Raw genomic sequence first — 19,651 nt, forward strand, 5'->3', positions numbered from 1 at the left:
GATACATTTACTGGTGGGGAACGTGCTCGCTGTGTGTTTCGGTTTCACGATTTGCAGTCAGCAATTGCAGTTCAACGTAATTTTGGTAGAGAGTACCGTAGGGAGCCTCCTAGTAGGCAAAAGATTTACTCTTGGCACCAAACCTTCGTTAAGACAGGTTATACTTACAGACAGAACAGCCCGTTTTTCTTCCAGGATGTAACCGTAAATGGTATCGTTTGTCTGGACGTGCTTCAAAATTTTCTAATTTCACATTAGTTAGACGATGATGACCAAGATGAGGACGCCATTATTATCAGCAAGATGGGACAGAACCTCACTACCGCATAGAAGTCCGAGATTTTCTTGATGTCGATCCCAGGTTGGTGGATTGATCGTGAAGGTCCAATTACATGCCCACCTCGGTCTCCAGATTTGACCCCGCTAGATTTTTTCTTGTGGGGTTTTATTAAAGATCAGATCCAAAGACATTATATTGATCATCGCAAAGTTTTAACTATAATTTATAACGTCACTGGAGATTTAAGGAGGTTTAAACCTTAAATTAAACTTTAAAGACCTTTGCCTGCTAATCTTGTTGAACTCAGATCTCGAATTAACGCCGCAGCTGCAGAGGTAACACCCGACTTGCTGGTTACAGTCTGGAATGAAATCGACTTCAGGTGAAATGTATGTCACATTAAAAATTGAAACCATATCAAACCAAAGTGAATATTGGGTAAAAGCCAGGTGAATCGCCCGGTATTGTAGTGGAAAAAATATTCATTACTGTAAAAATATTCGACAGTACGAACGAAATCAGAAAATAATTCTGAAAGGAAATAAGGTCAGAATTATTAAATTAATTAAAAATTAATAAATACTGTCACTAATATATTGTTTATTATTTATATTATATTGTTCACGATAATGAAAAATTCATAATTGTTTATAAAATAAAAATTGTAATTTGTTAATTTTAACAAAAAAATACATACATACAAGCAATTTATAAACCTTATAACCAATAGTTATAAACCTTATAAGCATTACCTTATATTGCTTCCCTGGACAATATTAATAATATATTCATCGATTTTATAACCTGAAAGAACTGAATGTAAACATTTTTTTTAAAAAGTGAAAAACTGTTTTTTCTTGATTCACTGGGTGGTGGAAAGGTTGTTTTTCGCTCCCTCGGGCAGGTATGTCGAAAGTATGCTATGCTTAGGACTAGAAATAGTAACGAAATATACCGGTAAATTAACAGAATTAAATGTTATTCTACGGGTCCAAATGACATGTGATCAGCAGAAGAATAGAATGTAGCCTAACAAGTTGATGACAGCAGTCGCCCTGATTATGGTGGGGTGGGATAATTGCAGAGTGATAGGCAGGTGGTTGCTGATAGTCATTGGTTAATTGACATTTCTCACGCCCCCTTCTTTTGTGTTATCAAATGACTTAGACCCGGAGTCTATCACTAGAAACCTTTACTAATTATAATTTTAATTGTCGACCGTTGTATTATTAAAATTTATTTTTAAATTTACTATGTTTAAGTATAAATTAGATTATTAGAGGGATATGAACTAGTAGGCTCTCATTAAATGTACGTCCACACTATGACATCAGTCTATTAACTAAAATTGGTCTTACAACTAGTAAAATTAAATAAACTGTGTTAGAATTAAAAGAACTCTGTAATAAATTACCTCGTTACGTGAAAGGCTGGTCCGCAACTACCGAACCTTTTTTTACCCATATGGTCTCTCATATACTGTGATCTATATATAATTTGGCTGCCGATTGAATCGACCTTGAATAATAACCGAAGCATCCACTTTAAGAAAGATTAATAAAGCAATCTTATCGAGGTACTTTGCATTTAAACCGTGTACCAGTAAAATAGTCTCTTGAACATAAAAATAAAATGTGACATCTTTCTGGGTTAGAAGTTTTAATCAACTTGAAGAAAAACCCTTAAATTAAAAATAAATGCATTTTAATTAAAGAACTATGATACTATAAACAATTAATGACAGATTATTATAAAATTCAAGTCTTCCATTACTAAATGAACGGTAAAATCTCCAGTAACGTTATAAATTATAGTTAAAAGTTAGCGATGATCATTATAATGCATCTATGTGAGCTGGTTCGGATTTAATGCCTAACAAAAAACTCGAATTAATTCCACCAATCACTGTATTCATTTCACCTTTATTATTAAAATGTACATAAATACAATCCGAGATAATAATATTAAAAATATAAGAACAGTACAAAATTTTTGGAACATTTAATACGAAGATTAATATTACTATAAGATCGTCATTTGATTTATTTCCCCTTCGTAAACTTAAACATTTTTAGTAAGTTATTATTATAATCAGATAATCGATAGGTGTTACTTATGTTATTCGATATTTTTTTTTATTTTAACAAGACATAGGTTAATTGAATTTTGAGATTAAAGTCACTGCCAAATGAATGATAGTAAAGTTGTAGCAAATTAATTGTATTTTAATTTAGCACTGATTTCAAAATATTGAAACCCACATAAGAACTGAACAGCTGAATATTAATTTTTAGTTCCTTGTACGAAGTAAAGGAAGAACTTGATCGCGAAAAATTTTGATTTTCGGATTTCAACAGAAATATCCATTTTGACCATCCCTGAATCTATTTTGATTATTTCGACGTGACGTCTGTACGTACATGTACTTACATATGTATCTCGCATAACTCAAAAAAGATAAGCAGTATAATTTTGAAATTTTAGATTAGGACTGTTGTAACATCTAGTTGTGCATTTCCCCTTTTTATTGCAATCGACTGAATAAAATGTGTCCAAAAAAACCCAAAATCCAAATATGTTTGGATTTTGGACTTTTTCTTAACTGCATTAATAAGCCCTCATTCAGAGCTTTTCAACGATACATCATAAGTGGTACTTATTTACTTTGGTTCCAGAGTTATAACGAAATAAAAGTTTAATTAATGAAAAATATTTGGATTTTAGGGGAAGGCACGTCGGTTCGAATCAGACTTCACCTCCATTTTTTTACTTTTTTTTAAATTATATATATTGATTTATTAATAATTATTAACCTCTCATTGTAGAAAAACTTTTACGATGAATAATAATTCAATAATAACAATAAAAAAAAAAATATGAAAAAATAGCAGAAGTTATTAATGAAAAGTACATAAAATTTTATGTACTTTTCATTAAAAAAAAAAAAAATGTATATATAATTTAATAGGTGTACAAGGAAGTCATGTGTTATCCACATCAGATTTTTTTACATTACTTTACATTTCATACCGCTATTACTGATTTCAAAAACTACAATAACTCAAATTTTGAATGAAATAAATATTCAGATTAATCTTATTTTCAAAAAATAAATCAGCTATTTTTAATTTTTTGTCTTTACATTTATTTGCTCAAAAAAAAAAAAGAAAGCGTTTCTTCTCAAACTTAAGTAGAGAAAGATAGATGATTAAATTGATAGGTAGATTGATAGATAGATAGATAGATAGATAGAGAGGGGAGAGAGAGGAGAGAGAGAGAGCGCGCGCGCGCGTGTGTGTGTGTGTGTGTGTGTGTGATAGAGACACGTATGTTTGTGTCTACAACATTATTTACAAATAAAGTTGGTTTCCTTGAATGAATCATCATTTTAATAAAATTCTTGAGAAATTCAGTTACCTATTGAGTAATCTACAAGAGATTCTAATTAAAATAAAGGGCAGATGATAGATAGCTGGAATTTTCACATTAATTTTTTTATTCCCTTATCTTTGAGAAAAAAATGATATGCCTAACAAATGGTTTTCAAATGTAATCTAAACATGGAAGTTGTTAAAACTATCAGGAACTTGTACAAAGCCGTTTTTAAAAGTTACGGTATTCATAGTACTATTAACATTTATTCATAGATCCGGTTTCCTGAGATTCAAGCTCATTAATTAGTTATATAAAACTGAGCGGTATGTTTTCAGCAAAAACTGCTAATGAAGTGTCAGTGATGAGTTGATATTAAAATAGAGCCGAGTTCATTTATTAATACTAAAGAGTCACTTTTTTTCTTCTTTATTTTATGCAGTTTTTGTTTTTTTTTTTTTTTCTTTAAACTCATCCTACAACAATAATAATAGTATTTAAACTTTCGAAACTTCTTTGATATGTTTTATGCAGACAATATTAAAATTAACAAAAGGATAACTAACTTTTATTATTTCGTTGAAAGAGTGAATCGTTTCTAAACCTACTTCTCTTTTGTTACGTTGCTCTAAAATCAAATTTGAATGAACAAATTCTTATGAAAGTGGCATAGTGTAACCGTAATTTCTTGATTCCGCATTGACATACAACATAATAACCTATATGCGTAAAATACCTTTAGCGCTCAGTAGCTAAGCAATATACGAGATATAATGTAAATCTGAAAATTATAATATTTACAAGTCGCTTTTTATCTTTACTTATAAGTTTGAAAATAAATAATTCGCTTCATAACAATGATAAAAAATCGAACATAGTGTAATTTTATTCCAAATTCTAATCGAGTTGACCTTGTAAACCTTTAATAGCCATTACTGAATGAAAAATATATTACTTGAAAAATTGCATTTCACTAGAGAGGCAATCGTCGAAAATACCAAAATTAGACTAGCGCAATGAAAAAAGGGTAGTTAAATAAGGCATTTTTTTTCTTTACCCGAGTATAAAGCGTATTAAGAAGGTATTAAATCATAAAACGTGATCAAAAATGGGTTTTCTTTCTGTAATTTTGTTTCAATTTGTTGGAAAAATAAATTCAGTAATAAAATTGCATTAGTTAGCAGAAGAATGACGGGAGATAATATAAGACATGTATTTATTGTTAATGCGAAGCGAGTTATTAAATTTAAGAATTTTCGTCAACAGTACAATGCGGCTAGTAATCGCAGGTTAGCGGTATCCGAAATTTATTTTTTTACTAGCTCGATGTTCACGAAAAATAAATTCAACGTGCTGAGAACAATAGTTTATTTCTACTACAAAAAATTCATTGAAAAATTTAACATTTTAATTTATTTAATAAAATAAAAAAAACTAAGATTATTATACTCATAAATTTATTTTTATTACTTCATCGTTTTGAGTTTTTCCATCAGTTTCGTTTATACACATTACCATAAACAGTCAGATATTACTGGAATGTTCCATTTTTATTCACAACGCACAACATTTCATTTACTACACGACGAGCTTGACTTCTCTTCCTGGAATTTGTAATTGCGCTTTTACATTTTATTATAATGTATTTTTCTCAAAAAGTAAAATATTACCTCTCTAGATAACCTCTTTAAAAAACAGATGAGCTCCGTTGAAGTTGTCAAACTTGTTTAAAAAACAAAAGCCTCTCCCATGGCACAAGCGTGGCACTTTGAGGGTTACTTAAGAACCGCCCATCGTGATATGAATTAATAATACCTATAAATAAAGCGAATGATTTTTATTTTGCTTAAATATGTTGATACATAACTTACCGTTTGTGCAATCAAAATTTCCCAGGTTCATCCTGTTCAGTCTCAGAAGTATTAGGTCTTTAAAAAAATAATAAATACATTTTTCATTAAAAAAAAAGAAAGTGCAAATGAGAAAAAGGGCAAAATAAAAAATTGTTAATTTTTTTCTTACCAATTATTATTTTACTCCAGTAGTATTCTTTTATTTCCATTTACATTAATCTTACAAACATATTTTTGGAGTATTAAATATTGATTGTTATTAATATTGTTAAATTTACAAATTATCTGAAGTAATTTTTTTCATATAATTTTTAATATTAAAAAATAAATTATTACTGACTTCTCATTATAACTATATAGCGCATGTTATTCTGTAATCAATAAAAGATTAAGATCAGTATATTACCTATATAAAAAATAAAATTAGTAATATTTAAAAACGGCTGGTCTCCGTAATGCGAATATCTCGGCCTTTTATCCGGAAGTCCCAGGTTCGAATCCCAGTCAGGCGTGGCATTTTACGCAACTCTACAAAATGATCATTCATTTCATCTTCTGAAGCAATACTTAAAAAAATAGTAATATATAAAATAAGTAATTATATTGAAATACTACAAAAGAAGTTATTTAATTCACTTGGCTTATTTAAAATAAAATAAAAACAATAAATATTTTACATTAATAAAATAAGATAAAGCATTATTTATAAATTTTTAAAACATGAATAAATACACAAATTAATTAATAATAAACTTTAAAAAAACTCCGGCTTAAAAAACAAACTTAAAAAAAATATAAAAAATTATACTCTTTTAATTCTTTAAATTTCGTCTTCCAAAGGTCGGTATCAAATAACAAAACAAATAAAGATTATTTGCCGCAGTGACTTAAAAAAGTAAAAATGTTAAGAAAAATTTAAAAAAATGAATTTTATTATTTAATTTTTTAAGTCGGTTTAATTTTATTCTTAAAACGTTATATTTAAAATATATAAAAAAAAAATACTGCTCGTATAAATATTGAATTACTTTTAGTTTTGTCCACTTTGATATAATAAGTAGAAGAATGTAGAGAAATTGCGTAAATGGCTTAAATTAAATTACGTAAAGAAAGGTTAGAGAATTAGAGTTAGGTAAAAATTGGAATGCATTGGAATACATATTGTTTTTTTAGCAATTTCAGTAAACCTTTTTACCTGTTTACCTATTAAAATTTATTTATAAAACTATTATTTTGTTAAACTACTTTTTACTTCTAGGGGAAGTTACCACAGATCATTTTCAGATCATTTTTTTATCAAATTGTTTTTTTAAATTTGGCGTAAAAATAAATAAATAAATAAATATGTATTCCTATCTGTTACAATTTACAAGCGGAATTTCATAGGGGACCATAAGTAAATTTTATTAATGACAATCACGTGAAGAGAGGTCCTCGATGAAACCCCTCATTATACCATTCAAAGGTTCAACACCTGATATATAGAAAAAGCACTTGTATAAGTGATCCAAATAAAGTTCAGTGCTTAACTACAGCACTAAAAATAAATCACTGGAAGAAAAAAATGAAAATAAAACAATATCATCAACACAAATATATGAAAACAACACTATAAATAAAACAATTATTCGTCGATAATGAGAAATAGCTACAATTTGTATACTATCAAAGTGACGTTCACTGCACGGTAACAGACTCATCCTGTGTCGCACTCCTACGTTCCTTCTTGCGATCATTCCTCTGGTTACATCTCCTAGGTCCAGCACATGGAAAAATTTTAGTCTCCTAATGTCATCGCTGTTCTTCAATAGATTTACTGCCAGATAATTTACATGTTTGTCTAACCTCTGTTTATACCGCGAGCCAATTATTTGGCTCTCTTCGTAAACCGAAGGCAATCCTAGATTGTCATGAATCTATCTACCCCAAACAAACCACGGCGCCTCTGTTATAATCCTCACCAATTTATTTTAAAATCTTTAAATTACTTCAATATTTCTGTTACTCGACGTACCTCAAGCTGGATCCCGTACGTTCATATACGTAGATTTAAGGATAACTCTGTAGATCAACAGTTTATTAAATAACGATAACTGTCACCGTAATTGTCACGTGACTCGATTTGTTCTGATTTACCTCCACTTTCCATTTCGTCAGCCACGCGCCGATCTCGTCTAATTGTAGTTGTAGTTTAGCACAAGCTTGATTCGAATATTCATCATCAGCTAGGATTGCCGTATTGTCTGGAAACGATGCGACAGTGACGTAATTCGGAGCAGGAAGGTCTGATATGAAAATAGAATACAGAATAGGCTCCAGCATAAAGCTCTCAGAGCTTCCTATCGAAGAACCCAGGCAATTCCTGATTGAACTTAACCTGGGAAAAGCGCCTATCAAGGTAACTCCGCAAGACTAAATAAAATGGTTGAGGGAGGCTCTGTTTTAGCTTATACAGCAAAGTAGGCAATCAGACCTTATTAAAAGCCTGCTAAATATCCCTAAACACTTCTGAACAATACTTCTTCTCCTCCAAGCATCTGATTATGATGGTAACAGGTATATGGGTCTGTCCAGTGGTACAGTGCCCACTCCTGAAGCCAAGTTGATGATCTGTTATAATCTCCTTTCGCTTCGAGGAAGACCACAGCCTCAGGAGAATGTGTAGGTGAAGCACCATCGATGGAGGTTTAAAAGCGTTCTTCTGGGTTACCTCAGCCTTTATATCGTTTATTGGAAGACCGGCACTTCATCAGGGGTACTTTTTGGGGATTGTAGTGCTCATTGTTTCCGAAGCAACGGGATTGTCTGCCACGAAAGGCGATTTGGCTGCAAGTCTGTCACATAAATCTCAGAGTCATTTTCTGTAGCATAAAGACTGGGTATTGCCTCTGATTGATTTTCTTCAAGATTATCTCCTTGGATCCTTGTCTGAACACACCAGTGGTCCGCGTTTTCTAGCTGTTACGCAAGGGCCCAGGAGTTGCCTTCCCATTGTGGCTTGGGCCAGGTGGTAGCTGATCTATGTTTACACTTTACTAGCTTATAGGCTAGTCCGGCTAAACCACTAATTAAAAAATAAAAACATTAATATTTTGCAAATAATATAGTTTTCTTACAAAGTTCAGAAGGCAAAACTAGACTCACCAGCTTTTTATTTCGCAAAAAAATTAAAAATTAAACGGACTATAAAAAAATTCACTTTCACTACGAAATAACTACTAAAATGATATCAGGATGTAATATCATTACTATCCAATCTTTACCATTGATTATATTTGAAGCAAATGAATAGGACCTTCGTCATCTAAGATCATGAAAATCTTCTTTTCGACCTTTTCAGTAAGATTTAAGGCTTGAACAAATAAATGTATGTACGAGGGTTATTTTTTTTTCAAGGTCCGATCGCTCATGAAATTAAAATCACAGTGAAAATAAAAAATTATTTATTTGTAACAAGTACTTCCATAGTTACGCTATTTCTCTACATAGTCGCCAGTCCGATTTAGGCATTTGTCGTAGCGCGGTACCAACTTTCCAATACCCTCGTCATAGAATGGAGCCGCCTGTGTTTTCAGCCATGTTTCTACGTTGGATTGTTCTTTTCTTTCTTCATTTTCGATGTGGACCCGTGTCTCGTCCCCTGTGACAATTTTGTTCAAAAAAATTTCTCCTTCATTGTGGTAGCGCTGGAGAAACGTTAGGGAGGCGTCCATTCTCATTGTTTTGTGTTGGTCGGACAGCATCTTGGGAACCCATCTCGCACACAGTTTGCGGTACTGAAGTCTCTCACTCACAACGGTGTAGAGAGCCGACCTTGAAATTTCAGAAAACGAATCAGTCAATACAGAAATTGTGAACCGATGATTTTTTCGAATCGCCTCATCCACTCGCTCAACGAGATAATCGGTTAACACTCGCTTCCTTCGCTGACCGCCTGCATCATGAACATCTGTTCGTCCTGCTTTAAAGTTCCTACACCATTGTCGCACTTTGCTGTCGCTCATTAAAGTTTCACCGTACACATTACTTATTTGTCGATGAATTTCAGCCGCATTACACCCCTCAGCCTGAAGAGTTCGAATTACCGCACGCACTTCACAATCGGCGGGAGATGCTATTGTTGTAGACATGTTTACGCGCTAGCTGCGTGTTCAGAACTAAACGAAGTGACGCGGCGTGATTGAAGGCCATCTAGAGACGCTGCGCAACACATATGCGCAAAGGTTCATCCGATTTTTGCGCGGGTTTTTATTTTGCGACCGATCGGACCTTGAAAAAAAATAACCCTCGTATAAAAAAAAAAAGTTGAATCGAGTACCTTCTTAGATTGCTTTTTATAAGCCTGTTAAAAGCAATAGTTTTTAATATATTTACATTGTTTACATTTACCTTCCTACTTTGAAAGAAAAGTCATAAAATTAGAATGAAGTTTTCTCAAAACTGAATTTAATTAACTTGTACTTAATCCTCTACGAACTCGTTCAAATGATAAAAATTCATTGTAAATTCAAATAAATCAGGATTAAAAACTAATTGTAGAGCTATAAAATCAAATTATTAGAACTAACAGAACTTTTAATAATCATTCAAACATTAAAAATGCCTAAATATCAGAAAAATTTTATTTGGATTTTAATTTAGATCGTTTTAAAATTTTTATGATGTCAAGTTGCTGAGTATAAAACGTTTTTATTTTCTCAAGTGAAAATGCAAAAAACAAAGTTTGATATCTTATTTCACTTTCTGTTTAAAGCCACCTACATTGTAACTCGTTATTTCTAATAATAATGAAGTATTACATTATTTTCGTAGCTGGAGAAGAATGCATTATGTAAATTCGACTAAAAACAGCTATAAATAACGTAATATGATTTATTATTGTACGAGCAGTTCTATTGTATTGTATAAAGATAAATTTATTTTAAAAATATATTTGTAATATATTGTTTTCTTTTATTTATTTCTGTTAGAGTACATTCACTACTTTATTTTTTACTTACTTATTATATACGAGAGACAGTACTTATTTGTTCTTTATATTAATGACCGGATTGAATTAGGCAGATAATACACGCAGATGTTCCAGTAAGGGCGCGTCATGTTTAAAAAATGTCCTTTATTTAGATAACAAGCAGGACCTTGTATCTCGCATTGCATCACACATAATTTCCTCTTAAAACATACACTTCCCTCTTCAAATACAAAAACATTGACTTATACATGTAGGAGAGAAAGATAAAGAATCGTCTTTAACTGAATGTGAGAGACCGTACAACTTACTGTAGTACACGAAGCAAGGGTGAACAAATTAATAAAATAGTGTCAGGGAACATCGTTGAAAATGTAGTGTAATGATTGAAGGCCCTATTTAATCAATAATATTCATTGTTTACATCGCATTCGGTGAGCATTGTACAACAGTATAGAATTTATTGCTCTAACAATTATTGTAACCCAGAATGTAATCGTTTTTAATTATAGGCTACATCTTGGCTCCCACATAGATTTCTCAATGTTTATTCCAGATTTTATACTTTCAATGTTGATGAAATGAATAAAAGACGAGCAATCTGCACGCAACACTTGTTAGCGTGTTAAAAATGAGAAGATAATGCTATTTATTTAAGCTACGTAGTAGCTTAATGCAGTTAGAAAGTATATCGATGAAATAATAATATATCTGGACTCGATACATCGAAATGAGTTAATTTAAGTCCTTTTAGAGACTATAAAATATTTTAAATTAAATTTCTGTAGTAAATCAGATTTTAATTTTTTATGTTCAAAAAATATTTCCGTGTTTGCTGTAATTGATGTATAATCAAAATTACATACTAAGTCTGAGGGAATAATGTAAAAGTCAATATAGCTTTACTAGAAGTAAAGGGCTACTACAAGTAAATGATATTTGCCTTCGAATATTAAACCTGTTCTATTATTCAGATGAATAGTACAGATGAATAGTATCAATTGGATGTTTTTTTTCTATCCCGTATACATAAATTTCCACCGGGCTGGTCCAGTGGTTAACTCGTCCGCGTAAATCAGTCGTTTCGTTGATTTTTGAAGTCGAAGTTTCTGAGATTCAAATCCTAGAAAAAGTTAGTTGCTTTTATTCCTATTTGAATACTAGACCCTGGTACTTTGGTGGTTGGGGTTCAACTAATCACATCATGTCTCAGGAATGGTCGGCCTGAGTCAGTACAAGACTAATCTCATTTAGATTACATTCTCCTCACCTTATTGGACCGTGGGTTGGTTGCTTATTGTTTACTAGTTGAACAGATTGCAACGTACACATTAGAAAAGAAAAAAGTATATATATATATATATATATATATATATACTCTACATATATCTAAAAATACATAAAAAAAACGATTTCATTAGATCTGAGAGAACGTGAAAACATGCCAAAAATCTGTTTTTATTTTTCTTTATTTTAAGTTGAAATGAGTTAAAATATGGTGGTAAGATAAATATTTTATCCTGCTAATTAGTTTTTCGTATGATCTTCAAATACTACGAGTTTTATGATGTAATCAACTAAATACAAATTTTACACTTAATGTTTCACTAAACACAAGGAAAAACATGTATAGAGTTTCTTGAATTTTAATAACTACTAAATAAAATTAAATTATTTACTAACAATTTAATTCCCTCATATTTTATCAGATCATAAAAAAGAAAAAATATTATAACATATCTATTTTATACAATACATATTCATTTATTGACTGTCACATATATAATGTAAAAACCCAATATTAAAAACAGGAGAAAATATTATAACATATCTATTTTATACAATACATATTCATTTATTGACTGTCACATATATAATGTAAAAACTCAATATTAAAAACAGGAGAACCGAAATATACACGCCGATAGGTTTTTAAAAAAAACAACAAAACTGAAAACTTATGATATAAAATATCTTTCAAAACAAAGAAAAAAACAAATCATCGCATATAATCTTTAATCTTATAATAATTTTAAAGTAGTTTAATCAGTTTTTGTGTTATTTATATTGAAAATTCAGTAGTAATAATAACAATAATATTTATTATTATATAAATATATTTATGTGTACGAATGTCTGAACTTTGATTGCTAGTTCAGCAGAGATCACTTTCACTACTTTTGAGAGTGTAATCAGCAGTGCATGCACCGTATAGAGAGCTCTGCTGTTATTCAGTTACCATTTTTATATGCCAGTATTCTCTATACAATTATTTATATGTGTTTGTGTATGCGTGTTTTGTAAGAAATACTGTTCTACAATATGAATTTAGTTCTTAGACATATAATATTTTGTAAAAATCTTGAATTACATACTATAAAGAAGAACCACAGAAAGTTAGTCAACAAGTGATAGTATATTTCTTGTAATATTATTCTTATATGTACGCGAGTTATTTTATATCGTGTTGTTATTATGAAGGGATAATAACATAATATTTTGAATAATCTTACCGTATTTTGTGCTAACTCATATTTGTTGTAATGCAGGTTTATTCTTTGATGTAGTAAAAGTAAAATTTCTTTTAAAATCAAAATACTCATCGTACCAACAAAAGGAGCATTGCAATATAATGGAAAGTAAACTTTTACTCCAAAATGTAAATTCCTTATTGTTTAAAGTCAGTACTGCAACAGATAACTTCATTTGAAACGTTCGGGCTACTGATATTTCCTAGAAGTTGATTTTAATAGATCAAATACTCAAAGTAAACAAAACAATTACCGACATTTTTCATTAAAAGAGTCGTAAAATCCCAGCCCGAAATCTCAAACCTTATTTTAAATAGCTTTAATTTTGTTTTTTGCTTTTTTAAGTTTATGATAGAATGCAACACAAACTATAAAATGAAAGAAACAGAGAGAAAATTATGACACGATCAGGTACTCGCCAAAAGCATATGTTTAATTGTCTATCATACGTTCTCATAATCGAATTCACTGTCAAATTTGTTCCACAATTTTTAAGTTATACAATAACAAATAGGCAAATGTAAAGCTAGATGTTTTAAATATCATCAACATATGTAACCATCTATAAATAAAATAAGATTGTAAAAGTAAAACATTTATAGTCAAAAATTTGTATATAAGAATTAAATCTATTAATATTGATATATCAACTTGCCGACCATAATGAAGGAATGATAGCCTCTCTGTGATGTTTCCCCTAGAAAGTTCTGGTTTCGAATTCCGATTAAGTTAAGCATTTTTCACTCAATTAAAAAGTTTATTTGTTATTTTGTCTGAAATTGTAGGGTATAATTAATCCAAATTTAGAAAAATGAATAACGCTTATTTAATATATATATTCCAATATTAGTAGTCGTTTCTTATTTGTTTTATAATTTATAGATTTAATGGTTATAAGAGATTGCTATTTATGAAAGACCTGAAGATATCATTCTGTAACATATTACATAATTCTGTATCTATAGAAAAAAAATTATTACCTTTGATAAGTATTTTTAAAAATTCAAAAATAATACCAAGATTTTAAAATTATATGTTACAAAAAGAATTTTAAAGTTCTACGCGTTGAACAATCATGAACATCAAAGAGAGTACATAAATTCAAACAAAGTCATATCCAAATCGAAAATACAATTTTTTTATTATTGAATTTCATTGGTATAGATGGTATTTTTTTTTTTGTTTTACTCCATTTTTATTGATAACAGTATTTTTTTCATTGTCCAATATTTATCGTAGTTAAGTCCTTGGAACTACAAACACCTTGCTCGGAAAATAATTTATTTAAAACATTATGTTTAGCCATTATCTGTCTGTAATTTACAGTTCATAATTACAAACCAATCACTTCCCTCACCCTATCTATATTCACTACAGCCATAATCATATGGTCCAATCGTGAATTAATTTTAAAGCATCCTCCAAATGACACAAACCATTTTATGAACAACCAATTGATAGAATTTACCTCGTTTCTAAAATACGAAAAACTTAGACAACAGTTTGTTACTTATATATTTATAATCAATACATCTCGCATATTTATACTGAATTTAGGACATTAAGCTGTAGAACAGAATTGAATCAATAAAGAGAAAACTAAAGTAAAGAAAGGAATTGTCGATAATAATATCCCCAGGTGTGTTTCTATAAGCTAGCTGGGAAAACAATAAAATAAGAGTTTATAAAAAATTAATATACCATTAGTATTTAGTGGTTAACTGAAAAGTCTTCAGGATACAGAAGATATCGAACAGAAAGGCTTAAGGATGAAGTAAAACGTAAATCGTGAATTAACTAATGCGTAGCCGCAGAGAGGTTGACTGGGGATAATGTGTGATGTTAAAAGTTAATAATTTCGTTGGGAGATCACGTGTTGGTGGTTTGGCGATGGAAACGTCTCCTCAAACTTCCTATCAAAATGCTCAACAAAAACAGAAGCTCCCGTTTTAAAATGTAATTTTGTTTTAATTTTTACACATTACTTATCGTATTTTTGATAATCGATTATCAAAAATCGTTTCGTCTAAATAAGAAAACTTACTGTGGAACATTTTTTTTAATCCAAAAATATATTTACATAATTGGCTTGCTTCGTTCGATTATTTATCTAGCCTTTTGAAATAGAATAAAGTAATCGATATGAATAATGAAAAAAAAAACATTTTGGAGTTGTCAAGATTGTACATATTTATGGATTTTTGGAACGATACTTCTTCTTTCTTTACAAAATTGACACATGGTAAACGGATTAAAATCCCTTCAAAAACTTTTTTTTTCAAAAATGTAGAATTTTTTATAGCACTTGATTGTGATATTTATTTTATTTTATTGTTAATTGGCTGTGATAGAGTTACATTCAATGATTTTTCTTAGATTGTTGGTTGCTCCGGCAAATAAGTAAAGGAACCGCATACAAAAAGATTTTTTAAGTGTCCATAGCGCTGCAGCGTTGAATTTTTTTAATCATTAGCGCTTTCACATTCACGAAAGTGAGCGTAGAAACCTTCATATTTATGGCCAGTGTATTTGATAATTTTAGTAAATGAAATTGTCAAAAATCACATGAATTAGTTTTAAACTGGACTGAAAACCATTAAATTTATTTTCAACGATGCTCACATTTAATTAATTTTGATTCTTTAAATAAATAAGTCTTCCTTTTTTCTTATTTATAGCCTCCGGGACCACCGGTATGTATTGCTTCAGATGATGAAATCAAATGGCAATTTGTAGCGTGTGTAAATTCCATGTCTGACCGGGATTCGAACCCGGGACCTCCGGATAAACGCCCGAGACGCTACCTCTACCGTCTCCGTGGCTGAATAGTCACCTCCGACTTCCGTGACTGAGTAGGTAGCGTCTCGGCATTTCGTGCGGCGGTCCCAAGTTCGAATCCCGGTCAGGCATGGCATCTTTTCATATGTTACCAATTTTCACCGGACTAATGACCGTAGCTGTTTATGCCCTCTCTTTCATAAAAAATATATAGCTTCTACAACTATTCATCTTAAAATATATGATCATAATAAAACGTAATTAAGGGAAATTAAAAAAATAATATCCTAACAAGACGTCTGATAGTTGTTGGACATGTATAATAAAACACGCAATACACACATGAACTTTAAAAAGTGTATTTTCATGTAGTATTGTATAGCAGACTATATGTAGTAAGGGAATTTAATTATTTTTTAAAGCTTTTTTAATTTACTTGCTGCTCTATATGTCTTTTTCTGTTTTTTAAGCGATTTTTCAGATATCTCTGCTTCAGAAATTATTAAAATATAGAATGTTGTATTAAAAACAATATTGCGATAACTTATGATTTACTATTAAGCAGTAAATGATAACTAATTTTTGTTTGAAAATAATAAAATAAGTATATATATCCAACACACCCTGGCCTTATGTAAGCGCCAGATTGCATCCACCGGTGCGCAATATAAATCTACTTCTAGATACATCCAAACATTAACTTTTTGTCTGTCTGAAAATAAAATAAACAATCTGAACATTATAAACAAATAAAAATAATGTTGATCATCACTATTATTTATACTCTTTTAGTGTTTCAAATGAAATAATTGAGTTTGAAAGTATTGCTATATTATTTAGTTTTTACTATTCTATACTTAGTTGACTGTTCAGGAGAAAGTTTAATTATTGACATTTTAATTCAAAGAACCCTTTATGTGATAAGATTACTTTTATTTGTTTTTAGGAGAACTGGATTTAGTCGGTGAAACTACATCAGAGCCTCATTATGTGGAAGTGCGAGATGGTACATTGCTCTTGTATCCTGGTCGAGAACCCCATGGTCCTGCACTTTGGCGTCTTCCGCTCAGACGTCTAAATTTACAGCCTGCGGCTTCCGGTCGACCACGAGGCTTCAGCCTCTCTAGGCACGGTGAATCGGTTCCATTGGCTACATTTCAGGTAGGTTATAATGAATAAAATATTTTTTTCAAAATTTCTTAATTTTTTAGAATTATTTCTTATTTTTTATTGTTGTATCGTGTCGTGAAAAAATATATTTATAAAACATGAAAAAAAGAACTATTCACATAAAATGTGCTGCGTGAAATATAATAAAGGTATTAAAGTTATATAAATCGAAGTCGTGGAAATCAAATCTTATCAGATTATCATTAACTCGTTCTTAACGTTAATTGTAAGATAAATTTATTTATTTAAAAAGTTATAAAATTAAACGTTTTTAAGAATACTAGCAACATTCTTATCTAAACTAACAAAAATAAAATGATTTATATTACAACGTCTGATAATTTTATTGCGTTTTTGTTAAATGTTACGTTTTTAATACTTAAAGTCTTTGTAGAAGAATTATTTAGAAGATTTAATAAAACTTAAAAAATAAACTGAGGCTTAATAACTTTTCGTATTTAATCTTTTTAATTTGAAGTATTTAACATACATATTTAACTAATAAATCTCTTTTTTTTTAATTGAATTATTATCTAAATTCTGCTTTATTATCCGTGAATATAAACGTCAAATAAAGCAGCGTATTAAATTTCATTTTTATTACCCTAAAATTGTTGTTAGTCTCTGGCAAGTACTCTCGTAAATACTGAAATTTTGAAGTCTGTATTTACGTAAATACCGAGTATTTATGTACCAATCATTAACACCATTTTAAATTTTAAATCATCCAAATATATTGTAAAGCATTCCCTAATAATTATTAACTTTTCCTCAACTTTTCCATAATATTTTCATGATTTTCTTCCTTTTTTTAGATCACATCTTAATTAAAGCATTATTCTCTAGTTCCATTCACTCTTAAAATTGTCTAAGCTTAATTGGAAAAGTGACAAATTATGTGTTCATATTTAGGCTATTATGCTTTTATAAATAACAAACTAAATTTATTGAAATGAAGGTGAAATTCAGCTATTTTAATGACACCTTCATTCTTTTCATTACTAGGACTGATTGTCTAATGAACACTGTTACTTTCAGAAAAAGAAAAAATGTGTCTTCCGTATCTAGTGCTTTATAAGCGTAACAGTTATAAGAAAGTGAGATTGATAATACATTCGTATATAAAGCGACAGATTAATGTAAAATATAGTATACACGTAGTTTCTACTCAATGAGAATCCATTTCGATTGGGCTATTAGATTTTTTTCTTTTCAAAATGATTTTCATGATTATTTATCCTCTTGTTTCCTTTCATCCCAGTTGTTTAATCTGTTTACATAACTGTATTTTTTATTCTGGATGCATATGTTGTTAACTTTGGTCAGTTATCCCTTTCATAAATTCATATGCTTTGATTTCATAATTATTCGAATTACCTTAATCGTGTTTTGATTTTTCTACGATTTGTTGAATATTCGGGAGTTTAAGTTTGCTTTTTGACTAGTTTTATGCTTAATATTTTATTTTCTCCCTGCCCTAATAAGTAATTCTCTGATTTTTTTTATAATTTCCTTTATTCCTTAATGCTTACTTCAAATGTCTACATTTCTATAAAAAATTCAATTCATTTTACTTTTAGTCTGTATTTTCTCAAAACAAGATGTAAAAAATTAATAATTTTCTCTTCTCACTTAAGAAAGAAATTGTCTTTACTCACTTAATCTTTCAAGAACATTCAGCTTAACTTTTTTATATTCATTTAGTTAATAACATTTAAATCTCGCCTCACTTTCCCATATTTTATATTTCTAAATGAGTGATCATTCGTTTTTATATGACATAGTTCATAAGATTTTCATTGTGGTTTTATTTGACTTTATTAATAATCAATTATATTTTACATTTTTTGCGTCTTTTTTCCACGTTCTTCAGATTTATGTGCTTATTCTCTTTTAATCCTTATTAAGTGTTTCCGCCTGTCAGTTGCTTTTGTAATACTATCTTGTATTTTTTCCCCTTTAATTTTATATTTCCTATGTAACATGTTTATTAGAGATACATACATATTAAATGAACTGATAGATATAGTTCTGAAATTACTATTTAAATTAATTCTTTTATATTTCATTAGGATGGTTTGAATAATCATGTAATGAAACAGATTAAAATACTTTGTCTTAATTAATAACTTTGTCTTGATTAAAGTTACAATTGATCGGAATCCTAAACTTGCACGAATGAACTGGCACCTTGATAAACTGTCTTATTTGTCCGTGACGCATAAATCTTTGATGTATTAAGATTTCCTGAAACCAATATGGAGCTATGGTGCACAATTATGGAGGAGGATTGATTGTAATAATAACATTAAAATCATCCAACGGTTTCAAAAGATATTGCTCAGGATGGTATCAGAGGCTCTATACTTTGCTAGAAACGATGAAGTACACAGGTGTCTTGGAGTGCCATGTATTTTCGTAAGGAAATACGGTGGACCAGTAGGAACTATATATCTGAATTTGACAAACATGTGAATCGTCTAGCGTTGAATCTACTCGTATTTGACAAAGGTGAAGAAGTAAGACGATTAAGAAGGCTACACGTACTGAACTTCGCTGATATTTGGGAGGGAGCTTGAATGATCATTGGCGTGTATGACCCCGTGGAATGACACAGTGGTTATTATGTCAAAGATAGTTTAAACTTAAAAATTTATAGGAATTTAACGTGTTGAAGCTGGTGGTTGATTCTGAATAG

The 19,651-nt window shown here is 30.0% G+C and overlaps 1 protein-coding gene across 2 annotated transcripts in view; it reads left to right on the forward strand.

Moving 5' to 3' along the window:
* Window positions 1-19,651, forward strand: part of LOC142333343 (uncharacterized) — a 234,473-nt gene that overhangs the window by 136,472 nt on the left and 78,350 nt on the right. For both annotated transcript variants that reach the window (XM_075380367.1, XM_075380373.1), the window contains exon 2: window positions 16,730-16,944. In XM_075380367.1, coding sequence (XP_075236482.1) covers window positions 16,730-16,944 — 215 coding nt within the window. The remainder of the gene's footprint in view (window positions 1-16,729; window positions 16,945-19,651) is intronic.

This window comes from Lycorma delicatula, chromosome 1 (genome assembly GCF_047948215.1).
Source record: "Lycorma delicatula isolate Av1 chromosome 1, ASM4794821v1, whole genome shotgun sequence".
NCBI lineage: Eukaryota > Metazoa > Arthropoda > Insecta > Hemiptera > Fulgoridae > Lycorma > Lycorma delicatula.